This window comes from Salvelinus alpinus, chromosome 6 (genome assembly GCF_045679555.1).
Source record: "Salvelinus alpinus chromosome 6, SLU_Salpinus.1, whole genome shotgun sequence".
In the NCBI taxonomy this organism is placed as follows: domain Eukaryota; kingdom Metazoa; phylum Chordata; class Actinopteri; order Salmoniformes; family Salmonidae; genus Salvelinus; species Salvelinus alpinus.
The window spans coordinates 76,366,451-76,393,181 of record NC_092091.1 but is presented as its reverse complement, the minus strand read 5'-3'; the positions used below and the strand labels follow the sequence as shown (position 1 = coordinate 76,393,181).

Genomic DNA, 26,731 nt, shown 5'->3' with positions numbered 1-26,731 from the left:
AAAATAGTGTGTGTTAATCAATTATTTGGTGACGTGATTATATTTAGTATAGTTTTATCTATAAAGTATATATTTTATAATGTTTTACAATTTAAAATGTATTTAATTCACTGAGGAGCCTCCACTGCTACAAACTAATATGATCCACCATCAAACGGTGAGACTCTCAGACAATTCTGTTATTTTGCTCTACAAACGCCCACAAGCCTTGTCAGAAGGTAACCTGGTACCAGTTTCAAAACTGAATGTGAAATATATATGGAAGTACACTAGTGCCAAAAAAAGGGGGTATGCCGCCTTCACATGCCAGTCGGAACTAGGAAAATCCGACATTTGAGACTTGTTAATTCGTTGATCACAGCCCGTGATTAACTGCAACCAGTTAGAACATTTCAGAATTTCCTAGTTCCGACTATTACGTGAACACGACATCAAATATGGGTTAAAACACAATTTCTTGAGCTTTCTTATAATCTCTCATAATACCACCTGGGTTTTTCAATGTTTGAATACTTTTCGTTTGGCATGATTTTTTTGTATCTTATTTGTCACGATATATGAACAAGAATAACATGCCGCGGGCTAGACCCTGGTAAGATACAGGCATCCTTCCTAACTCAGTTGCTGGAAAGGAAGGAAACAGCTCAGGCCAATGGTGACTTTAAAACAGTTACAGTTTAATGGCTGTGAAAGGAGAAAACTGAGGATGGATCAACAACGTTGTAGTTACTCCACAATACTAACCTAAATGACAGCGTGAAAAGGAAACCTGCAAAGAAAAAAATATTCCAAAACTGTATTTGTCCTGAATACAAAGCCCTATGTTTGGGGCAAATCCCGAAACAACTCATCACTGAGTGCCACTCTTCACATTTTCAAGCATGGTGGTGGCTTCATCACGTTATGGGTATGCTCGTCATCGGCAAGGACTAGGGAGTTTTTTAGAAAAAAAGAAATGGAATAGAGCTAAACAGGCAAAATCCTAGAGGAAAACCTAGTTTTCTGCTTTCCAATAGAAACTGGGAGACAAATTCTGCTTTCAGCGGGACAATAACCTAAAACACACTGGAGTTGCTTACCAAGACGACATTGAATGTTCCAGAGTGGCCTAGTTACAGTCTTGACTTAAATCTGTATGAAAATCTATGGCAAGACTTGAAAACGGCTGTCTAGCTATGATCAACAACCAATATGACAGAGCTTGAAGAATTTAGAAAATAATAAATGTGCAAATATTGTACAATCCAGCTGTGCAAAGCTCTTAGAGACTTACCCAGAAAGACTCACAGCTCTTAGAGACTTACCCAGAAAGACTCACAGTTGTAATCACTGCCAAAGGTGATTATAATAATGTATTGACTCAGGGGTGTGAATACTTATGTAAATGAGATATTTATGTATTTGATTTTCACAAAATTTGCCTAAAAAAAAAACATGTTATCACTTAGTCATTATGGGGTATTGTGTGTAGATGGGTGAAAAAACAATCAACATTTAAGCCATTTTGAATTCAGGCTGTAACACAACAAAATGTGGAATAAGTCAAGGGGTACGAATACTTTCTGAAAACACTGTAGATGTCCAACTGCCATTAGTTGATATGAGAAATAATACATTTCCAACATAGAGGCACAATAGCCAAACCAACATATGAACTTTAATTGGTTCTTGCTAACTGACCCAGAGAGATGAGACAGATTTATTTTCAGTGTAAGTAGCAAATCTGATATTGCAATGTCATAGAGCGCCCATCCTAGACAGTTTAAACTTTCAAATGACTGATAGTGTTGGGCCCAACATGTGCCTGGACGCTGAGACACTGCACCCTCCCAATCTAATAGCGCTGAACAATTATTAAAACAAGTCATGTCTGGTTTTAAACATTCAACAGTAATGAATAGGTTAAACCCTAGAATAAACTTAAAGCTATCTTTTAGGGCTAGGCATAAATCTATCAGCCCACACCATTCTATAAATGATCCATTAAACCAACCATGAGGAACGTCATTGATCAAAAGTGCGATGAAAGCACAGAACATAAAACAAATTTAAATGAAACTAATTGAAACCCGTCGAACATAAAACCATAATGTGCGTGACCGCGATAAAACTAAATATAACCTTCCTTTTCGGCAAAACAACTTCTTAATAAACAAAATGTACAAATAATCAGATTTTGTTTTAAATACAATAAATGTAAATTCAACATTTTTTTTTTTCCTCACCAAACTACACACAATATCCCATTAAAACCTTTTTGGCTGGGTTTTGAACTGACAAATGGAGAATGTCTATTATTCCCATCTATACACCCTATTCTTATATAGTGCACTATATAGGGAATAGGGTGCCATTAAATACTCGTCACCTGTCCTCTCTAACTGTCTCTGTGTATTGTCTTCAGGTGTTTCTTCAGATGGCCAGTCTGTTTGAAGTGCTTGCCACACTCAGTGCAGGTGTAAGGTTTCTCCCCAGTGTGGACAAATTTGTGCCTCTTCAGATTATTGTAATCCAGAAAGCCCTTCCCGCAGTACGAGCACCAGTGTCTCTTCTCCCCGTTGTGCCACCTCAGGCCGCTGTGGACCATCTGCTCGTGCTTGGTCAGGCCGAAGCGGTAGACAAAGGTCTTGTCGCACTTCAGACACTGGTGGCCACGCTGTTCACCGTGGACGCAGGCGTGGCGGTTGAGGCCCTTCAGGTTGGGGAAGTCCTTGCCGCAGGCTGAGCAGACGAACGGGCGCTTCCCCGTGTGGAGGGAGGCGTGACTCTCTAAAGCAGCGGCGCTGCTCAGGACGCGACCGCAGTCTGCACACTGGTTCTTGGCGAGACGTTTCCGTGGAGCCTGGGGAGACTGTTGGAGCTGGTATGGTACCGGTGGCGACCACATCGGTTGTGATTGGCGGTATCGCCGCGCCTGCTGGAAAGTCAGTGGGCACTGGGGGGGACTTTTTGAAGCCAGAGCGAAGGCTGCCGGTGAATGGAATAGGTTGAGGGGTGGAGGGAGACCGTTTCAAATGTAAAGCCGCCGCAGCCACCAAACGAGGTGTTAAGTGGCGAGGGGTGGTGGAAGTGACCTTGAACGGGTGAGGCTGTGGGTGAGGAGGGGTGGTAGGAGAAGGGTTCACGTTCGCTCCCGTAGCTTAGCGAGGGCTGGTGCGGCATGGGCTGGATGTGGAGGCAGCTTGAGGGCTGGGGCTGTATGACAGGCGGCGCTGTGGGTTAGAAGGCAGAAACTGTGTCTGTGTGACCAGACCTCTTAGCTCTGACCGCAGAGCTCTCTGTGAGGCCTTGGTGACCTTTGACCTACTCCTCTTAGCCTGGGCTAGAGCCAAACCTCTCTGAGCCTGCACCCAGGTCATGCTTCTCTTCTTGAATTTGGAGACGCCTAATCAAACACCTCCACCAATAGGTGACTGTCTGGTCGGAGAGGTCACATCAGTGTTAGCTCCTCCCTCTTCCTCACTGATGATGTGGTTACTACTTCCTTGTCCACTAGACTTGTCGTCAGCCGTCTCACCGTTAGCGGTGTCCTCTACTACATCCTGGTCAACGTGTGATTCCCTGGACTTTTCTTCTCCATTCTGCATCACCTTTGAGTAGTCATGGTCTATAGGGGCGGTTCTCTCTCCTCTGAGTTTCTTAGCAACCACTGGAGATGGCGTGCTGTCCTGGGGGCGGGGCCTTAAGCGGAGGCGGAGACCAGAGAGGAGCGCTTCACGTCGACTTGACTTTCGGCTGCCGCCTACCTGGACAACAATCTCCTCCTTTTTCTCAATGATGGTGGTTGTCTCCGTAGCGACAGACCTGGTTGTCACAGCTTCCGTAGACGTAGCAGGGAGGGAAGAAAGCCCTCCCTCATCTTCCTGCCCTTCATTTTCCTCCCCCCTTTTTCCTCCTCGTCTTCCTCCAACCTCGGCAGGGCGCGAACTAGGGGTACTACTGACAACTGAGCTAAAAACTGTGTCTTAGACATCTGACAGCAGCCAGAGGGTGTAGTTACAGCAGGGGCTGACAGCTGAGGAGGAGCATCATCAGACATCCTCTCTGGGACAGCAGGTGACTTCGGTCGTGGCACAGTGGAGGAGCGTTGCACATGCTCAGTGACCAACGACGCCTGCTTCTCAGGGGGGCCGGCAGGTTCTGTCAACACAGTCGGAGACGGAGCGGACTGGACCGGTGGTGTTAGCGATGTTTCCGTGGCAACACCCAACTGCTCCAAAACTGTAGACGGTTGCGGTTGTGTTGGTGGTGTGGCCGGTGGTCCATCAGGTACAGCTGTAGGCCTAGCTGGTTGTATTGAGGGCACTGCTATTGGACGAGCTACATGTAGAACGTCTGTGTGAGACTGTGATGGTGATGATCGAGGAGGACGAGGGGCTACGGAGCTGGGCTGTGTATCCTGAAGAGGGGTTCTGGGTAACCCGGAGAGGACAGGTGGCGGGCGCTCTGACGCTGCTGCTGTCGACTTCACCGCTACGGTCGACTGGACCGCTGTGGTCATTTGGACAGTTTCTTTTGACAGACTAGTTACCGTGGACTGGGCCATTACAGCAGACAGGACAGTTGATGTAGACTGGATAGTGGCTGCTGATTGAGGAGATGCTGTCAGGTGTAATGTTGATGGAGGCTCTGCTGCTGGTATTACCAGTGACTGCTGTTCTGCTCCAGGGGCCTGGCCTGCACTGCCACTGGTAACCTCTCTGGTCCTGGGCTGGGATGGGCTGAGAGCCTGGGGGACCTCCTGGGTGTCTGGATCTCCCTGGAGGACGGCCGCTGCGGCTCCTGACGTAGACTGGGTGGTGGGAGGCCTTTCCTGGGTGTAACGGTTGACCAGGGCCCTGAGGGCTCCAGGAGGGACCAGGGCTACAGAGGGACAGGATGGAGAAAGGTGGCGGGGATAGTGGAAAGAGAGAGATGCAGAGAGAGACAGAGAAAGAACAAAAGACAGAGAGAATAACAGTGGAGAGATTATTATAGATATTATTAGAGCCCGGTTCTCATCCCAATACTCTTTAATACATTGTAATAAGATGTGTGATTCAGAAGCAGTTCTCCCTAGTTCCTACCTCTGCCTGGTAACTCTCTGAGAGGTTGTCTGCGGACCAGAGTCGGGGGCTCTCCCCCCTCCTTCTTCAGCAGTATGTACCCGGGGGAGTAGTCATCAGAATAGTCCGCCTCCTGATGGGGGGGGGGACAATGGCACAATCAACCATAAAAGCTTAGGGTCATCGAAAACTCTGACAAAGACTGTGAGGCCGATGTACATAATCTTAAATGAACAAGTGATACTAGCAAGCGCAGTGTGAAGGTTTTTCTTTTTTCTGGGTTCACCAACAACAGGTTGAGTATAGAGAGGTGGTGAATTGACAAGACAGCACAAAAAGATCTGGGACTTAGACTAGGTGGGGACTCAGGCTAGAAGCCTGTCTTACCCAATCCACCTCCTGTTTGATCAGAACAAAGGCCATCTGTGGGTTGCCCTCCTCGTCATACGCTCCACAGTGCAGCTCCGTCCCCTGGTTCTCATCCCGCAGATGCTGGTCCACCGCCCAAACTGAAAATACCAGACCAGGAGAGAGATGTACTTAGGATAAAAGGCACACAAAAAACTCTGAGTTAAAGATTAGAAACCAACTGATGTGACAGAACATTTCAACATCCTGTGTTGCAACCATACAAATAGAATCCAGTCAAATTGGCAGTGTTTGAGGTTCCAAGTACGTTCTATGTTATCTATTTCTATGGTTGCAACATACCTATCATTTTGGGTGACATATCAATCCCTAGGTTATGAAGGATCTCTTATCAGTCATTTATGAATGCATAATAATATAGACTACACCTCTCAAAACGATATGTTCTGCCTAATATTGTAGTATATACAAATTAAACGTAGCTACATGAAGTAGTTTTGGAAAAAATTAGCTATGAGCCTACACGCTCAGCTAACTAGTTATCAGGATGTGTGATCATGGGTGAGTAATTTGAACGTAGATAGATAGATAGATAGATAGATAGATAGATAGATAGATAGATAGATAGATAGATAGATAGATAGATAGATAGATAGATAGATAGATAGATAGATACAGTAGTTAAATTTTCACCTTTACCGCATTGAACGCCGATGTCACATTTTCCGATACGTGTTGTACTTTGACTCGGTCTGGGCTCTAAGGTTTGGCGTTCACTTTCACCGGTCCATCTCTTCGTTATTTCATGGGATCGAAGACTCGATTTGAGGTCCTCGTTCTCTTCTTTTATTCTGGATATTTTGGCTCGCAGATCCGCAATAGTTGTTTCGAAAAGTTGCGTTGTCTCGGTGACTGCAGTCTTCAATACACTCTCCATAACAGAGGCGAACTGAATTTTAAAACTGTCGTTCGACATGTTGGTGGCAGCCATCTTCAACCAACACTCATATACATGTACAATCGATTATTATTTCGAATATAACGTACAGGATTGATCAGAACATAACTTCTTATTCTATGGACACGGCACCCAGTGCTTTGTGTGACGCACTGAGTGGTGTGTAGATTTCCTGTAAATATTTTACACAATTTTATCAAATTAGCCGGATTGTATTTTCAACCTTATTTACAGTCATGAGAACATGCAAAGGTTTTGTTCAAATAAAGACATTTTCTCTCCAGAAAGGAGCGTAGTGTAGATTGTCCCACTACCAGATCCGTAGGTTTGTTTCCGGAAGTGCTATTGTTTTTTGGGAATGACTTCAGCAAAGGTTTATTATAACTAGACCAAGATAGACACAGCCTGTTGTTTCCAATGGGAACAAATTAGTCATAGTGGGCAGAACAAGGAAAGTGGTGGGCAGAGCCAACCACGAACTAGCGAGATCCTATTGGCGCGTTCTAGCATTCATCTGCATATTTCCGTTATTTCCCGGTCCTCTGAATTGCACCTGTGCAGTAACTCAATTCGCCTTGACGCTCCTTCTAAACAACGTGATTTAAAAAAAAAAATCGCCTACATGGTACACTCTGTTCATAACAGATAATAGTTATGGGAACAGAAAACTGTTTTGAGATCAAATGTTTCATCGATGAGCTATACTTTTTATAGAAAGTTAGCAAAAATAGATACGATCTTGCTACCATGGAAAGGAAAATACCTGTCTATTTGTGGAAAAATCACCCTGATTAACTCTTTAGTCATATCACAGTTTATCTATTTGCTTATGGTTTTGCCTACACCTAGTGACCTGCTTTTAAAATTATATGAACAAAAAATATAAAATTGTATTTGGAACGGCAAGCCAGATAAAATTAAAAGGGCCTATTTATATAACGAATATGAATTCGGAGGGCAGAACTTATTAAATATTAAAGCATTAGACCTCTCACTAAAGGCATCAGTCATACAAAAGTTATACTTAAATCCAAACTGGTTCTCTAGTAAATTGGTACGAATGTCTCATCCTATGTTCAGGAATGGCCTTTTTCCCATTTATTCAGAATACACCTGCTCACTTTCGGTTGCTTGAAAAGGAATTAATCTCCAAAATATCTTTATTTTTTAAACAAGCCTTAGAAAGTTGGTTGTAATTTCAGTTTAATCGACCTGAAAGGACGGAACAAATAGTACAACAAATATTGTGGTTATATTCAAATATACTAATTGATAAAAAAAAAACTGTATTTATCGAAGAAATGTTTTAAAAAATGTATAATTTTAGTGAATGATATCATAAATAGGACTGGTGGAGTTATGTCACACATGCAACTAACACAGACATATGGAAATGTCTGCTCTACCCAAAATTACAACCAATTAATTGCAGCATTACCACAAAAATGGAAGAGGCAAGTTGAAGAGGAAAAAAGTAAGGAACTTGTATGTCGGCCCTGTATTAAAGAACATAAATGGTTAAAGAAAAGTGTGATAAATAAAAACATATACCAATTTCATTTAAGGACCAAAAAACGGACAGCTGTGCCATATAAATTGCAAAATAGTTGGGAAGAGATTTTCGATGTACCCATTCCATGGCACATGGTTTATGGAATGGGTCTATCTATGGGTCTATCTATCGATACGCAAAACAACGCCGGATTCAAAACTTCGAATTTTTCGATTTAAATTACTATACAAAATTCTTGCAACTAATAGAATGTTATATATATGGGGGATACAATCTTCCCAGCTATGCAGATTCTGCTGTGAGGAGGCCGTTATTAGATAATTTATTTTGGTATTGTCCATATGTAGCTCGTTTTTGGTCACAGGTCCAGGAATGGCTGAAGAATTGCAACATTTTCCTAGAACTAACGCTACAGATAGCAATACTGGGTGATTTGAAAAGCCATAGTCAATCAATCAATAATATAATAATTATTTTAGCAAAAACATTTTTTTTAAATTTACAATCTGGAGAAGCTATGAGAATTGTAAGGTTAAATTATTTTGTGAAGCATCACAGCACAGTTGAAAAATATATGGCAAATAGAAATCCGAAATGGATCATGTTGAGAGATAGATGGGAGGGGTTGAATGGAGCTGAAGGGTGGGACTAATAACAAGATAAACAATGTAAAACATACGGGATCTGTAAAATGTATATAGGTTCGGAACTTTTGTGAAATAGCACAGTTACAAATAGAAATCAAACTGGATGGACATCAGCAATAGAGGAAGGACTAAGAACAAACAAGAGAGAACTATTGTAAAGTAGACTGTGTCTGTAAAATGTGTATAAGATGTATAAATTGAAGGTAAAAGCAGAAGTGTTTATTAGTTTACTCCAATTGGGGGATCGGTGGTAGGGTTTGCGGTGAATAATAATAAAGGTATATTCTTTAAAAAAGTATGTATGTCTATATAGGTATGTGTATGTATATATGTGTATATGTATGCATGCGTGTATGGATATATATATTTACCAAAATAATATGGGGGATTGGAAATGATGCAGACAATTACATTGATGGAAGCAACATTCTTTCCGCAATATTAAGCTGATCCACCAAAAAAATAAAAATAAAATGTCGTTCCATATTCTCCCACCTCCGGCCAGTATGCTTCCTCTCACTACCATATTTGGTAGTGAGTGGAAAGTCTAAGCGGATGCTTAACATTTTATTCTTCCGGGGAAATATCTGTCTCATTGTTCTGTCTGTGATTTTAGTGTTGGCTCTGTAACTATCAAACGTTAATTATCGAACTGCCATAAGCTTGCGTTCTTTCAATGCCTATGGTATTTCTTTGTTCGAATATCCTCATACAGTAAATGCTACATCTTATATCTAGAAAGTATTACAATTGTTATTAGGACCGTCATTGAGAGAGACAACATCCAACAGTAGCTAGCCTGCTAACGTTAGCTAGCTAGCTTGCTTCCTAGACTTTTGCTGAGCTGGATCGTTAACACTGACCCACCTGAACAAAAGTACCTAAATGTTACGAACTCTTAACTGTAGCTAGCTACACATAGACAGTTTGCCATGATGTCTGAAGCCATCGTAACCTTCCAGTCTCAGCTCTCCGGAGTCATGGAGACGGTATTCAAGGCTGCTATGTACGAGATCACCAGGCTGGTGGACGATAGCTTCCTGAAGGAGATGTCCTGCAGCCGGGAGCAGGTCGAGTCACTGAAAAAGCGGCTGCAGTGGTCGGAGAACAGACGCAGGGATAGGGACAGAGAGGTAGGCCGAACGGGGAAGTGTGCGGACTGTGGGAGAGCTAACGAAGAAGCCAGGGAGAGAAGCTCTGGAACCTCACAGACAGGTGACGAGAGAGACATCAAAACACATATCTACAATGAGTGTATAAAACATTAGGAACACCTGCTCTTTCCATGACAGACTAACCAGGTGAAATCTATTTCCCCTAATTAATGTCACTTATTAAATCCACTTTAATAAGTGTCGATGAAGGGGGTGACACAGGTTAAATGTGGATTTTTAAGCCTTGAGACATGGATTGTGTATGTATCCTATTCAGAGGGTGAATGGGCAAGACAAAATATTGAAGTGCCTTTGATGGGTATGGTAGTAGGTGCCAGGCGCACCGGTTTGAGTGTGTCCAGAACTGCAATGCTGCTGGGTTTTTCATGCTCAACAGTTTCCCGTGTGTATCAAGAATGGTCCACCACCCAAAGGATATCCAGCCAACTTCACACAACTGTGGGTTGCATTGGATTCAACATGGGCCAGCATCCCTGTGGAACACTTTCAACACTTTGTAGAGTCCATGCCCCAGACAAATGAATGCTGTTCTGAAGGGCAAAATGGGGTTGCAAATCAATATTAGCAAGGTGTTCCTAATGTTTTGTACACTATAATATATATATATATACACACACACACATAGTACCAGTCAAAAGTTTGGACACTCCTACTAATTTAAGGGTTTTTATTTATTTATTTTACTATTTTCAACATTTTAGAATGACAGTGAAGACACCAAAACTATGAAATAACACATATGGAATCATGTAGTAACCAAAAAAGTGTTAAACAAATCAAAAAATATTTTATATTTGATATTCTTCAAAGTAGCCACCCTTTGCCTTGACAGCTTTGCACACTCTTGGCATTCTCTCAACCAGCTTCACCTGGAATGCTTTTCCAACAGTCTTGAAGGACTTCCCACGTGTGGTGAGCACTTGTTGTCTGCTTTACCTTCACTCTACGGTTCAACTCATTACAAACCATTTCAATTGGGTTGAGGTCGGGTGATTGTGTAGGCCAGGTTATCTGATGCAGCACTCTATCACTCTCCTTCTTGGTCAAATAGCCCTTTCTAAATTAATCACAGACAGTGTCACCAGCAAAGCACCATCATACCACCTCCTCCATGCTTCACGGTGGGAAGCACACATGCGGAGATCATCCATTCACCTACTCCGCGTCTCACAAAGACACTGCGGTTGGAACCAAAACTCTCAAATTTGGACTCATCAGACCAAAGGGCAGAATTCCACCAGTCTAATGTCCATTGCTTGTGTTTCTTTGCCCAAGCAAGTCTCTTCTTCTTATTGGTGTCCTTTTAGTACTGTTTTTTTGCAGAAATTTGACCATGAATTCGCAGACGAGTAGGTAAACCACCGCTACCCTCAGTATTATTGGCCAACATGCAATCATTTGAATTCAAACTGGACGATCTACGACTAAGACTATCCTACCAACGGGACATTAAAAACTGTGATATTTTATGTTTCACTGAGACATGGCTGAACGACAACACAGATCATTTAAAGCTGACTGGCTTCTCCGTGTATCGGCAGGACAGAGCAGCTACGTCTGGGAAGACAAGGGGCGGGGGTGTGTGTCTATTTGTCAACTGCTGGTGCGCGATGTCTAATATTAAAGAAGTCTCGAGGTATTTCTCGACATAGGTAGAATACCTCATGATAAGCTGTATACCACATTATCTACCAAAAAAGTTCACGTCTGTAGCCATGAGCCATGAAGTGCTTTGAAAGGCTGGTCATGGCTCCCATCAACACCATCATGCCGGAAACCCAAGACCCACTCCAATTTGCAAACCACCCCAGCAGATCCACAGATGATACAATCACACTCCACACTGCGCTTTCCCACCTGGACAAAAGGAACATCCTATGTGAGAATGCTGTTCATTGACTAAAGCCCAGCGTTCAACGCCATAGTGCCCACAAAGCACATCACTAATCTAAGGACCCTGGGACTAAACACCTCCATCTGCAACTGGATCCTGGACTTCCTGACAGGGGGTAGTGGTGGTTTACCCACTCGTCGGCGAATTCATGGTCAAATTGCCACAAAGGAACCACTACTAAAGGACACCGATAATAAGAAGACTTGCTTGGGCCAAGAAACACAAGTAATGGACATTAGACCGATGGAAGTCTGTCCTTTGGTCTTTATGAGTCCAAATTTGAGAGTTTTGGTTCCAACCGCCATGGCTTCGTGAGACGCAGAGTAGGTGAACAGATGATCTCCGCGTATGTGGTTCCATGCATGGAGGAGGTGGTGTGATGTGTGGGGGTGCTTTGCTGGTGACACAGTCTGGGATTTATTTAGAATTCAAGGCACACTTAACAAGTGTGGCTACCACAGCATTCTGCAGCAATATGCCATCAGCGATATGCCATCTGGTTTGCACTTAGTGGGACTATTATTTGTTTTTCAACAGGACAATGACCCAACACACCTCCAGCCTGTGTAAGGGCTATTTGACCAAGAAGGAGAGTGATGGAGTGCTGCATCAGATGACCTGGACTCCACAATCACCCGACCTCAACCCAATTGAGATGGTTTTGGATGAGTTGGACCACAGAGTGAAGGAAAAGCAGCCAACAAGTGCTCAGCATATGTGGTAACTCCTTCAAGACTGTTGGAAAAGCATTCCAGGTGAAGCTGGTTGACAGAATGCCAATACTGTTCAAAGCTGTCAAGGCGAAGGGTGGCTACTTTGAAGAATCTCAAATATAAAATGTGTTTTCTTCAACACTTGTTTTTGATTACATGATTCCATATGTGTTGTTTCATAGTTTTGATGTCTTCACTATTATTCTACAATGTAGAAAATTGTACAAATAAAGAAAAACCCTTGAATGAGTAGGTGTGTCCAAACTTTTGACTGGTACTGTACATACAATCAGTGGAGGCTGCTGAGGGATGGAAGGCTCATAATAATGGCTGGAACAGAGTAAATGGAATGACATCAAACTCATGGAAACCATGTTTGAAGTATTTGATACCATTCCATTGATTCTGCTCCAGCCATTACTATGAGCCCGTCCTTCCCAATTAAGGTGCCCCCAACCTCCTGTGATAAATATAGAATCACTCTGAAGTGGGGCTGCTGTAATGTGTACATTCCATACTTAGTAGTGATCAGACAGTATTGGTTTAAGAAAGGAGTCAAAGTCATGGCTGGTGGTGGCATCTTAATAAGATGTTTCCTTTCCTTCATCTGATGTGAGGAGACTCCATTATCCACAATGTTACTTTCCTTTTACTCCAAATTAAATATTCACTTTGTTTACCTGTGACCAGGTGTGGAGAGGGGGCGTGGCCTGAAGCAGGAGAAGGTACCAGGGGAGGAGTGGAGCAGCTGTGGGGGCGTGGCCGGGGAAACAGCCTTAAATGATCTGGCGGAGGCAGAGGCCACCAGCCCTAGGAGAATCTCTGAGGTAGGTAGGGGACTGACTAAACACCTGTGGGGGGGTGTGGTGTTACAGAATGTTCAGGTGGAAATATATTGTACATAACAGATAGTCTGTCACAAAGAATTGGGCAGCCATTTTCAAACCTCTCCTCATATTTGAACTGTTCCAGAATTTAAACACTTCATTCAACTTGTCAACGAATCATCAAGCCCTTCACTACTTAAATCAAGTATGCTAGTTCAGGGCTATGACAAAGTTGTGAGATGTCTGGGGGTCCCAGAGGAGAATTCTGAATATAGAACCATCATGTCAGCTCTATTCAATCACTGTCAGTTTATCCATCATTTAGTTAGAATCATTTGCTCTTCCAGTCCACAGAGGTCGGAGGTCAGAAGCTGGACAGCCTGCTGAAAGAGGAGCCTCTCCACAACACTGAGCTACAGAAGAGATGGGGCGTCTGCCTGGACGGTGAGTTGAGGAGTTTACCACAAACATAACACAGACAATTGCCTACTTTTTATGATGATGAGAATGATAACGAGAGTAACTTTTATAGTGTGCTGTGTCATTTCAAATGTATTCATTATTATACATGTCAAGTCAACTTGAAGCTATAAGTAAACATTTAACATTACAGTTACTCTACTACCGTTTCTAGTAATTCTAATGTCTTAAATATTAATGCTACTAATGCCTCATGTCCCCTGTGTTTTCAGGGGCCGATGGTTCAGACGTCTCGGGGAGTTTCAGTGAGCAGGAGCTGCAGCAGTGCCAGGCTGACTGGGCGTCTGGTCTAGACCAGGATCCTGAACCATCGGGTCCCGAGGGAGACTCAGGGGACCCCAGCCAACCTCTCTACCGCTCCCGCTACAGCATGGAGGAACTGGTGGGCGGCTTTGAGAAGTCTGGTTACGGTGGTAGTGGTGGTGGCGGCCATCTTGTAGACATGGAAGGGCTGGATAGGCTTCCTGGTTCTCCGTCTCGTCTGGGGGCGCTGAGCTACGGAGCTGTGGGTCACTACCAGGTGAACCTGGGGGGGTCTGAGGGGGGAGACCACCATCGCTCCCACATGCCTGACCCCCATCAGAGCCGGAGGGAGCAGGTGGGGTCGCCAACGCCATCCCCCCACCCTGAGGTGGGAGACCGGAACTGCCTGTTGATAAACGAGGAGGGGTACCTGCAGGACTCCAGTGTCTTGTACCCAGAACACGGTGTCCCAGAGTTGGGTAACAGAGCCGGCCACAGGGGGCTAACCTCCATCCACTCTGGAAGCTCAGCCCACAACAATACAGAGAGCCTGTATGGTGCCGCTGATGACTTTGGACGCTCTTTAAACCTCAGAGATCGTTCACAAGAGCAGGTTACAGGAGGAGGGGGGAGGCGTCATGCCTGCAATCAGTGTACCATGACCTTCCCAGACTCTGGTTCCCTCAAGGCCCACAAGCAGAAACACAAAACGGGGAGAGGGTCGAGTACAGGGTCAGGGTCAGGGTCTGGGCCTCCGTACTCCTGCATCCAGTGCGGTAAGACCTTCACCCAGGCCTGCAACCTCAAGGTCCACCAGCGGGTCCACCAGGCCAAGGGACTCCACCTCTGCAGCCACTGCGGCAAGGGCTTCACCTCCTTCTCCGACCTGAAGAGGCACAAGTGCAGCCAGACAACAGACAAGCCCTACTGCTGCTCCATCTGTGGGAACAAGTTCAGTCGACTCTGGAACCTGAAGGTGCATCAGCGCATTCACACGCAGGAGAAACCCCACTGCTGCAATATGTGTGACAAGTGCTTCACGCGGGCAGACATTTTGAAAGTGCACCTGCGCACCCACACTGGGGAGAGACCGTACTGCTGTTCTGTGTGTGGACTCAGCTTCAAACGACTGGCACATCTGAAGTCACACCAGCGCAAACACAGGCCAAATCTCCTGGACTGATTTTTTTATTGATACATTTTTTTGTTATATAGCAGACACTCTTGCAATTGCTACATTAATCTTCGGACAGCTAGTTTTATTATTTTATTTGACATTGAGAACATTTCTTGTGATCAGTTGTTTATTAATAAGGACATTGAAAATATGAACATGTTTGGTGTGATCTAGTGTACCATAAACTAGGTGGCTCTCCTATTCTTACCACTTTGCCCAGTCAAAGGTCGGAACTACTTTTCTATGAGTTCTGATCCTTCTAGCCTTGATTTTAATTTTTATAACATATACAGTATTTCACTTTTCAATATGTATAGTTTTTACTAGGTGTTGTCCAATGAATTCTGTAACCCTCTTCAAATCAGGTTTGATTGGAAAATGCTGTTCAAGTGAGGACATGCATTATCAAATCTTTGTGCTCCCTGACTAAGGCCATGCAGCCGAAACGTGTCGGAGTTTGTAGTCTTTGTTTTCATTTTACATGCCGTACAAATAAAGGCATTTTAATTCATTATTTTCAGAGTGCCTTGGTCCTCCTTTCTTTTTGATGAAAATATGAACGGTTGGAAATCTGTGTGTTGGTTAAGAATTCACGCCATACATGGACTGTCTATGAATTGTCAAAATGATCATGCCAACCTAACAAACATTTGAATATGGGGCATTCATGTGCTCGTGGGAAGTCGTAAGTCTGCCATGATTGTGGTCAAGTGCATTTAAAGTCTGACCAATTCTTCAACCAATAAGATTTTAGATAGCTGGATTGCTCGCTAACATTGCTAATAATAAAGTTAGCTTGTGACGTGTTGATGGGACGGTTCAGCATAAACAACAAAAGAATCAATCAACAATAAGATAATATAGTCCTGTCAGAGCCAACAGTCTCAGTTCGAAACCTTAGTCCTACCAGAACCTTTGGTTGAGTGTGAGTCCTTAAATGGAAGTCCAAGTCCAAATAAATGTTTGTAACCCAAAGGAAGCCCCCCCCCCCCCAAAAAAAGGTAATCCAAAGAGATCTAAATTTAACAGCAATAAACCAACAGAAAAGACACAATGGGCCACATTCCCATGCACTATTCAATGTCTAGATATTTTCACTAGCGCCAGGACAACACCAGTATCGAGATATTTTTTAGATGACAAAGATGAAAACATGGAGCAGACTTTACCTTTTAGTCCTTTAAAAACCTGCTGTATGTAAAATACTGTGTGCTATAGCTTGGAAAATAAATATATGGGACTCTGGATGACAACATAGTGATGTTTGTTTAGGACTGTTTTGCTAAAGAACTCCACTTGAGTGTTTTGTTTCCTTATCACGACACTGGTGTCATCCAGGCCTCTAATTTTCATCAAAACAGTGGACTGTGATAGGAAAGAGGCCTACAAATCCCTCTTAGCACACAGCAAACAATGCTAGCTCTCTCTCACAATGGGCTTGCAGTCAATTCAAGATGGCACCTGTGGGGTGGACACGCCTCCCCACCACACCCATATCTGCAACCTTAAAGGCCGACTGCATAATAGGCAATTATATTCCCAACACAGTGTGTTAACATGGACAAGACTAAGTACATACAGCAACACATTATTTTCATTTATTTTAGGGGCAATGTTTCATTTCATTTTCACATTATGCTTTCTTGGTAAAGCATGTTATAAGCTAGCTTGCTTAACATTGACAATATGGTCAAACTACCTACAGTACACTGAACAAAAATATGAATGCAACATGTAAAGTGTTGGTCTCATGTTTCATGAGCTGAAATAAAAGATCCCAGAAATGTTCCATATGCACAAAAAGCTTACTTTAACATTTGTTTACATCCTTGTTAGTGAGCGCTTCTCCTTTTGCCAAGATAATCCATCCACCTGACAGGTGTGGCATATGAAGAAGCTGATTTAACAGCATGATCATTACACAGGTGACCTTGAGCTGGGGACAATAAAAGGCCACTCTAAAATGTGCTGTTTTGTCTCACAACACAATGCCACAGATGTCTCAAGTTTTGAGGGAGCGTGCAATTGGCATGCTGACTGCAGAAATGTCCACCAGAGCTGTTGCCTGAGAATTGAATGTTCATTCTTCTACCATAAGCCACATCTAACATCGTTTTAGAGAATTTAGCTGTATATCCAACCGACCTCACAACCGAAGACCATGTGTATGGCGTTGTGTGGGCTAGCAGTTTGCTGATGTCAACAGAGTGCCCAATAGAGGCGGTGGGGTTATGGTATGGGGAGGCATAAGCTACGGGCAACGAACACAATTATTGCATTTTATCGATGGCAATTTGAATGCAAAAAAATACCGTGACGAGATCCTGAGGCCCATTGTGAGGCACCTTTTTTTTAAGGTATCTGACCCAACAGATGCATAGCTGTATTCCAAATAATGTGAAATCCATAGATTAGGGCCAAATTAATGTATTTCAATTGACTGATTTCCTCATATGAAATGTAACTCTGTAACATCTTTGAAATTGTTGCATGTTGCGTTTATATTTTTGTTCAGTATACATTATCCAAATTGATACATTTTGTAGATGTCAAACATTTATTTGTTCTCATCTTTTGGTTGAAAAGGTGAAGGGTCAGTGGTGAAACGTGCAACTCGGGTAACAACAATTTTTCCCCCCACTCTTAATTATGACTTAGAGGGTCATTCAAGTGAAACTTCCCAGTCTTTCAAGTAACTAGTTCAAACCTACAGAACATAAAAACCATGACGTGAGACGTGAAGTCAGTACACCTACATTTAAACTTGATTTTAGGCATCTAACTTACCTAATGAATAACAAATGACAAGTAACCAGAATTTCTGTTTTTTTAAACAATTAATCAACTGCTAATTCAAAATCAACTTTTTATTTTCTACACTTTTACTACATCTTTCTGTCATGGCATGACTCTTCCAAACAACAAAAGCGACTGTAAATGTTAATCAACAAAGGCTTTGATACGTGTAATCAATCAATACATAAAAACATAAAAGTACAAGTCCTTCCCAATCCCTGTGAGACTAGATGGGGATCCCTGTTTAATTCAAACTAACACGGCTGGGTTTTAAATTCACAGCTAAGAGATTGGGAGCAGTATAGTGGGCAGTAATAGTTGATATACAGTATATTATATATACATCACATGAGACTAAGCAATTAGCGTATTAAAATGTTTATCTGACTCCATAAAGATAATAAAAATATACACAAGACTATGGTTGAGTTACAGTAATAGACAATAAAGAAAGGACTGAGAATGGAATTATAAATATACGTGTATTTAATTAATGGATTCAGCTGAAAGCTTAAATTACAAGGCAATTCTGACATTTAAAAAACTGTTATTTTGGACGCAGTATTTGCTGCATACTGCAGTTATACTGCACTCTGACTGCAATCTTTTTTCGTAAGGGCACTGCTGCAACATGACCCTAAACGTTGCATCTAAAACAGCGCAGTGGATTCTGCACAACATCTCTAACAGGATCATTGATATAACCTAACAGTTATGTCGCCAATTGGATAGAAACCTAGCTTTGGACACCCTATTCCTAGTCCACTCCACTACTTTTGACCAAGGCCCGCATAGGGCTGAGTGGGGGGCAGGATATATCGCTTCGGTGTAGATTTCCTGTAAATCATTTACACAATAAATGGCCTACTACGGTACTGATCAGTATTCAAATTGTATAATAATAGCCGAATTATATTTCGAATCTTATTTACAGTAAACGTACAGATGTTTTGTTCAAAGAAAGGTCGTATTTTCTCTCATCGTTCCAATGTAGATTGTCCTACTACTCGATCCGTAGGTTTGTTTCCGGAAATTCATTTTTTTTGTGTATGCTTTTTGTGTTGGCTCTAACTAGCTAGCAAGCTAACTGCCATCTCTCATTATCTCTGTTATTTATATTTATTAGAATAGCCTCATATACAGTAACTGCTGCATCTTATCTCTCGAAATGATGAAAAACATGTATTACTAGGACAGTCACTGAGTCAGACAACAACTTCCAAGAGTAGCTAGATTTGCTAGCCTGCTAACACAGATAGAAGGGGTTGTTTCCAGTATATTTGCTGCTAACGTTAGCTTCCTATCATTTTGTTAGACTCGATTGCAGGGCTGATTCGCCTGTACAAAAGTAGCTAAACGTTACGAATTCTTAACTGTATTTAGTTACACAGACAGTTTGCCATGATGTCTGAAGCCATCGTAACCTTCCAGTCTCAGCTCTCCGGAGTCATGGAGACGGTATTCAAGGCTGCTATGTACGAGATCACCAGGCTGGTGGACGATAGCTTCATGAAGGAAGTGTCCCGGAACCGGGAGCAGGTTGAGTCGCTGAAGAAGAGGCTGCAGTGGTCAGAGAACAGACGCAGGGAGAGGGACAGAGAGGGAGGCCGTATCGGGAAGTGTGCGGACTGTGGAAGAGCTAACGACGAAGCCAAGGATAAAAGCTCTGGAGCCTCACAGACAGGTATAGAGAGAGACATCTCTCTCTCTCTCTATATATATATATATATATATATACACACATACATACATACACACACACACAGTACCAGTCAAAAAAGTTTGGACACACCTACTCATTCAAGGGTTTTTCGTTATTTTTACTATAACACATATGGAATCATGTAGTAAGCAAAAAAGTGTTAAATAATTCTACATATTTTAGATTTTAGGTTCTTCAAAGTAGCCACCCTTTGCCTTGATGGCAGCTTTGCACACTCATAGCCTTATCTCAACCAGCTTCACCTGGAATGCTTTTTCAACAGTCTTGAAGGAGTTCCCACATGCTGAGCACTTTTTGGCTGCTTTTCCTTCACTCTGTGGTCCAACTCATTCAAAACCATTTCAATTGGGTTGTGGTCGGGTGATCAGCCTGACTAACCGGTGTCTGTATGTAGCCTCGCTACTTTTATAGCCTTGCTACTGTATATAGCCTCGCTACTGTATATAGCCAGTCTTTTTACTATTTTATTTCTTTACTTACCTATTGTTCACCTAACACCTTTTTTGCACTATTGGTTAGAGCCTGTAAGTAAGCATTTCACTGTAAGGTCTACACCTGTTGTATTCGGCGCACGTGACAAAAATAAACTTTGATTTGATTGTGGAGGCCAGGTCATCTGATGCAGCACTCAATCACTCTCCTTCTAGGTCAAATAGCCCTTATGTAACCGGTGTGAAATGACTAGCTAGTTAGCGGGGTGCGCGCTAATAGCGTTTCAATCAGTGACATCACTCGCTCTGAGACCTTGAAGTAGTTGTTCCCTTTGCTCTGCAAGGGCTGCGGCTTTTGTGGAGCAATGGGTAACGGTGCTCCGTGGGTGACTGTTGTTGATGTGTGCAGAGGGTGCCTGGTTCGAGCCCAGGTAGGGGTGAGGAGAGGGACGGAAGCAAAATTGTTACACTTACACAGCCTGGAGGTGTGTTGGGTGTTTGTCCTGTTGAAAAACAAATGATAGTCCCACAAAGCGCAAACCAGATGGGATGGCATATCGCTGCAGAATACTGTGGTAGCCATGCTGGTTAAGTGTGCCTTGAATTCTAAATGAATCACAGACAGTGTCACCAGCAAAGCACCATCACACCTCCTCCTCCATGCTTCATGGTGGGAACCACACATGCAGAGATCATCCGTTCACCTACTCTGCGTCTCACATAGACACGGCAGTTGGAACCAAAACTCTCAAACTTGGACTCATCAGACCAAAGGACAGATTTCCACCGGTCTAATGTGAGTTGCTCCTGTTTCTTGGCCCAAGCAAGTCTTCTTATTGGTGTCCTTTAGTAGTGGTTTCTTTGCAGCAATTTGACCATGAAGGCCTAATTCACGCAGTCTCCTCTGAACAGTTGATGTTGAGATGTCTGTTACTTGAACTCTGTGAAGTATTTATTTGGGCAGCAATTTCTGAGGCTGGTAACTCTAATGAACTCATCCTCTGCAGCAGAGGTACATCTGGGTCTTCCTTTCAAGTGGCGCTCCTCATGAGAGCCAGTTTCATCATAGCACTTGATGGTTTTTGCGACTGCACTTGAAGAAACTTTCAAAGTTCTTGAAATTCTCCAGATTCACTGACCTTCATGTCTTAAAGTAAATAGGGCTATCTTCTGTATACCCCTCTACCTTGTCACAACGCAACTGATTGGCTCAAACGCATTAAGAAGGAAAGAAATTCCACAAATTAACTTTTAACAAAGCACACCTGTTAATTGAAATGCATTCCGGGTGACTACCTCAGAAGCCGAGAGAATGCCAAGAGTGTGTAAATCTGTCAAAGGCAAAGGGTGGCTACTTTTTTGGTTACTACATGATTCCATATGTGTTATTTGATATTTTTGATGTCTTCACTATTATTCTACAATGTAGAAAATAGTACAAATAAAGAAAAACTCTTGATTGAGTATGTGTCCAAACTTTTGACTGGTACTCCTTCCTACCTATCTATCTAACTATACAGTCGTGGCCAGAAGTTTTGAGAATGACACAAATATTAATTTTCACAAAGTCTGCTGCCTCCGTTTGTATGATGGCAATTTGCATATACTCCAGAATGCTATGAAGAGTGATCAGATGAATTGAAATTAATTGCAAAGTCCCTCTTTGCCATGCAAATGAACTGAATCCCCAGAAAACATTTCCACTGCATTTCAGCCCTGCCACAAAAGAACCAGCTGACATCATGCCAGTGATTCTCTCGTTAACACAGGTGTGAGTGTTGACGAGGACAAGGCTGGAGATCACTCTGTCATGCTGATTGACTTCAAAGAACAGACTGGACGCTTCAAAAGCAGGGTGGTGCTTGGAATCATTGCTCTTCCTCTGTCAACCATGGTTACCTGCAAGGAAACACGTACCGTTATCATTGCTTTGCACAAACAGGGCTTCGCAGGCCTATTGCTGCCAGTAAGATTGCACCTAAATCAACCATTTATCGGATCATCAAGAACTTCAAGAAGAGCGGTTCAATTGTTGTGAAGAAGGCTTCAGGGCGCCCAAGAAAGTCCAGCAAGCGACAGGACCGTCTCCTAAAGTTGATTCAGCTGCGGGATCGGGGCACCACCAGTACAGAGCTTGCTCAGGAATGGCAGCAGGCAGGTGTGAGTGCATCTGCACACACAGTGAGGCGAAGACTTTTGGAGGATGGCCTGGTGTCAAGAAGGGCAGCAAAGAAGCCACTTCTCTCCATGAAAAACATAATGGACAGACTGATATTCTGCAAAAGGTACAGGGATTGGACTGCTGACGACTGGGGTAAAGTCATTTTCTCTGAATCCCCTTTCCGATTGTTTGGGGCATCCGAATAAAAGCTTGTCCGGAGAAGACAAGGTGAGCGCTACCATCAGTCCTGTGTCATGCCAACAGTAAAGCATCCTGAGACCATTCATGTGTGGGGTTGCTTCTCAGCCAAGGGAGTGGGCTCACTCACAATTTTACCTAAGAACACAGCCATGAATAAAGAATGGTACCAACACATCGTCGGAGAGCTACTTCTCCCAAACATCCAGGAACAGTTTGGTGACGAACAATGCCTTTTCCAGCATGATGGAGCACCTTACCATAAAGCAAAAGTGATAACTAAGTGGCTCTGGGAACAAAACATAGATATTTTGGGTCCATGGCCAGGAAACTCCCCAGACCTTAATCCCATTGAGAACTTGTGGTCAATCCTCAAGAGGCGGGTGGACAAACAAAAACCCACAAATTCTGACAAACTCCAAGCATTGATTATGCAAGAATGGGCTGCCATCAGTCAGGATGTGGCCCAGAAGTTAATTGACAGCATGCCAGGGCGGATTGCAGAGGTCTTGAAAAAGAAGGGTCAACACTGCAAATATTGACTCTTTGCATCAACTTCATGTAATTCTCAATAAAAGCCGTTGACACTTATGAAATGCTTGTAATTATACTTCAGTATTCCATAGTAACATCTGACAAAAATATCTAAAGACACTGAAGCAGCAAACTTTGTGGAAATTAATATGTGTCATTCTCAAAACTTTTTGCCACAACTGTACAGTGCATTCGGGAAGCATTCAGACCCCTTGACTTTTTCCACATTTTGCTGTTACAGCCTTATTCTAAAATTGATTAAATACATTTTTTCCTCAACAATCTACACACAATATCCCATAATGACAAAAACAAGTTTCTAGAAATGTTTGCAAATGTATTAAACATAAACAGGAATACCTTATTTACATAAGTATTCTGACCCTTTGCTGTGAGGTTCGAATTTGAGCTCAGGTGCATCCTGTTTCCATTGATCATCCTTGAGATGTTTCTACAACTTGATTGGAGTTCACCTGTGGTAAATTCAATTGATTGGACATGATTTGGAAAGACACACAGCTGTCTATATAAGGTCTCACAGTTGACAGTGCATGTCATAGCAAAAACTAGCCATGAGGTTGAAAGAATTGTTCATAGAGCTCCGAGACAGGATAGTGTCGAGGCACAGATCTGGGGAAGGGTACCAAAACATTTCTGCTGCATTGAAGGTCCCCAAGAACACAGTGGCCTCCATCTTAAATGGAAGAAGTTTGGAACCACCAAGACTCTTCCTAGAGCTGGCCGCCTGGCCAAACTGAGCAATCGTGGGAGAAGGGTCTTGGTCAGGGAAGTGACCAAGAACCCGATGGTCACTCTGACAGTTCCTCTCTGGAGATGGGAGAACCTTCCAGAAGGACAACCGTCTCTGCGACAAGTAGAGAGATCCTTGATGAAAACATGCTCAGGACCTCAGACTGGGGGCGAAGGTTCACCTTCCAACAGAACAACAACCCTAAGCACACAGCCAAGACAATGCAGGAGTTGCTTCGGGACAAGTCTCTGAATGTCGTTGAGTGGCCCAGCCAGAGCCCGGACTTGAACCCGAACGAACATCTCTGGAGAGACCTGAAAATAGCTGTGCTGCGACTCTCCCCATCACACCTGACAGAGCTTGAGAGGATCTGCAGAGAAGAATGGGGGAAACTCCCCAAATACAGGTGTACCAAGCTTGTAGCGTCATACCCAAGAAGACTTAAGGCTGTAATCGCTGCTTCAACAAAGTACCGAGTAAAGGGCCGGAATACTTATGTAAATGGAATATCAGCTTATTTTTAATACATTTGCAAACTTTTCTAAAAACCTTGTTTTTCTTTGTCATTGTGTGATACTGTGTATAGATTGATGAGGGGGAAAAAACTATTCAATCCATTTTAAAATAAGGCTGTAGTATAACAAATTGTGGAAAAAGTCAAGTGGTCTGATTACTTTCCGAATGCACTGTATATATGGAGGAATCACTCTGAAGTTTGGCTGCTGTAATGTGTACCTTCCATACTTTGGTGATCACTGACCAGACAGTTGAGTTAGTGGTAAGATGCTTTATTTCCTTCCTCTGCACTGATGCGAGTAGACTCCATTATTCACAATTCAGCTTTCCTTTTAGTTGAGATAAATGTTACTCTTTGTTTACCTGTGGCCAGGTGCGGAAAGGGGGCGTGGCCTGAAGCAGGAGAAGGCACTAGGGGAGGAGTGGAGCAGCTGTGGGGGCGTGGCCGGGGAAACAGCCTTAAATGACCTGGAGGAGGCCGATGCCACCAGCCCTAGGAGAACCTCTGAGGTAGGTAGGGGACTAAACACCTGTGTTACAGAACCTTCAGATAAAAATGTACTGTGCAGAACAGATTAGAACTTGTCTTTCAGGAGGAATAGGGGACCATCATGCCAGCTTTATTCATTCACTGCCAGTTTATCCATTGTTTAGTTAGAATCAACTTATTAATTTCCTTTTGCAGCCCGCAGACGTCGGAGGTCAGAAGCTGGACAGTCTGCTGAAAGAGGAAGCTCTCCACAACACTGAACTACAGGAGAGATGGGGCGTCTGCCTGGACGGTGAGTTCAGGAGTTTACAACAAACACAACAGGCCATCTTTATGATGAGAATGAAAAGGAGTAGCTTCTAATATGTTGTCATTGGTATTATAATAAATCAACTTGAAACTAAGTTCAAATTTAGCATTAGTTATTCTACCACAGTTTCTACTATTGCCAATGCCTCTAATGCTAATGCTTCTAATACCTAATGTCTCCTGTGTTCTTCAGGGGCCAACGGTTCAGACGTCTCGGGGAGTTTCAGTGAGCAGGAGCTGCAGCAGTGCCAGGATGACTGGGGGTCTGGTCTAGACCAGGATCCTGAACCATCGGGTCCCGAGGGAGACTCAGGGGACCCCAGCCAACCTCTCTACCGCTCCCGCTACAGCATGGAGGAACTGGAGGTCGGCTTTGAGAAGTCTGGTTACGGTGGTAGTGGTGGTGGCGGCCATCTTGTAGACATGGAAGGGCTGGATAGGCTTCCTGGTTCTCCGTCTCGTCTGGGAGGGTTGAGCTACGGAGCTGCGGGTCACTACCAGGTGAACCTGGGGGGGTCTGAGGGGGGAGACCATCACCATCGCTCCCACATGCCTGTTCCCCATCGGAGCCGGAGGGAGCAGGTGGGGTCGCCAACACCACCCCCCCACCCGGAGGTGGGAGACCTGAACTGCCTGTTGATCAACGAGGAGGGGTACCCTGAACACGGTGTTCCGGACTTGGGTAGTAGAGCCGGCCACAGGGTGCTAACCTCCATTCACTCTGGAAGCTCAGCCCACAACAACACAGAGAGCCTGTATGGTGCTGCTGACGACTTTGGACGCTCTTTAAACCTCAGAGATCATTCACAAGAGCAGGTAACAGGAGGGGGGAGGCGTCATGCCTGCAATCAATGTACAATGACCTTCCCAGACTCTGGTTCCCTCAAGGCCCACAAGCAGAAACACAAAACTGGGAGATGGTCGAATTCAGGGTCTGGGACTCTGTACTCCCGCACCCAGTGCGGTAAGACCTTCACCCAGGCCTGCAACCTCAAGGTCCACCAAGCCGAGGGACGCCACCTCTGCAGCCAGTGTGGCAAGGGCTTCACCACCTCCTCCGACCTGAAGAGGCACACATGCAGCCAGACGACAGACAAGCCCTACTGCTGCTCCCTCTGCGGGAACAAGTTCAGTCGGCTCTGGAATCTCAAGCTGCACCGGCGCATTCACACACAGGAGAAACCCCACCGCTGCACCATGTGTGACAAGAGCTTCACACGGGCAGACATTTTGAAAGTGCACAAGCGCACCCACACTGGGGAGAGACCGTACTGCTGCTCTGTGTGTGGACTCCGCTTCAAACAACTGAACCATCTGAAGTCACACCAGCACAAACACAGGCCGGATCTCCTGAGCCGAGTGGTGGTCTAGAAAACGTTTTTTTGTTCAGTTTTAATTTGACATTGAGAACAATTTTTGGGGTAATCAATTGTTTTTTAATAAGGACATTGATAATCAAACCGTGTTAAATAAGAATGTATGCCTTAAATTATAGACTATGAATTGTCTGTCATAATGACCATGTCAACCTAACAAACATTTGAATATAGTGCATTCATGTGCTTATGGGATGGTGTAAGTCTGCCGTGATTGTGTTCAATTGCTTTTGATGTCAGACCAATAAAAAGCTTGCTTACCATTGACAATATGGTCAAACTTATCCTAACTGATAGATTCTGGTTGAAAGGGTTAAAGGATAGTAGTAAAAATGTCACAACAAAGGGAACAATATTTTGTCAGTTTCCCACTTGTAATTACGACCTGGAGGGTTATAAGTCCAG

At 43.6% G+C, this 26,731-nt stretch overlaps 3 protein-coding genes across 4 annotated transcripts; 2 read left to right on the top strand and 1 right to left on the bottom strand.

The window, feature by feature from the left end:
• Positions 1–656: 656 nt before the first annotated feature.
• On the bottom strand, positions 657–6,730 carry LOC139579397 (NHS-like protein 3). Of its 2 annotated transcripts, none has more exons than XM_071407983.1 (4): positions 6,108–6,730; positions 5,433–5,554; positions 5,067–5,178; positions 657–4,863 (listed from the first exon to the last, which is right to left on the bottom strand). In XM_071407983.1, exons 1-4 carry the CDS (start codon positions 6,403–6,405, stop codon positions 3,812–3,814), a joined length of 1,584 nt encoding a protein of 527 aa, XP_071264084.1. In that variant the 5' UTR covers positions 6,406–6,730; the 3' UTR covers positions 657–3,811. The 2 variants fall into 2 exon arrangements, with proteins under 2 accessions (XP_071264084.1, XP_071264085.1); XM_071407984.1 differs by having other exon boundaries at positions 6,114–6,730.
• A 2,400-nt stretch (positions 6,731–9,130) lies between these two features.
• LOC139579396 (uncharacterized) lies at positions 9,131–15,555 on the top strand. The gene is made up of 4 exons (XM_071407982.1): positions 9,131–9,747; positions 13,005–13,141; positions 13,489–13,585; positions 13,834–15,555. The coding sequence occupies exons 1-4, from the start codon at positions 9,465–9,467 to the stop codon at positions 15,045–15,047; spliced, it is 1,731 nt and encodes a 576-aa protein (XP_071264083.1). The 5' UTR covers positions 9,131–9,464; the 3' UTR covers positions 15,048–15,555.
• A 3,298-nt stretch (positions 15,556–18,853) lies between these two features.
• LOC139579394 (uncharacterized) lies at positions 18,854–26,610 on the top strand. The gene is made up of 4 exons (XM_071407978.1): positions 18,854–19,521; positions 24,525–24,661; positions 24,837–24,933; positions 25,144–26,610. Exons 1-4 carry the CDS (start codon positions 19,239–19,241, stop codon positions 26,319–26,321), a joined length of 1,695 nt encoding a protein of 564 aa, XP_071264079.1. The 5' UTR covers positions 18,854–19,238; the 3' UTR covers positions 26,322–26,610.
• Positions 26,611–26,731: the final 121 nt, after the last annotated feature.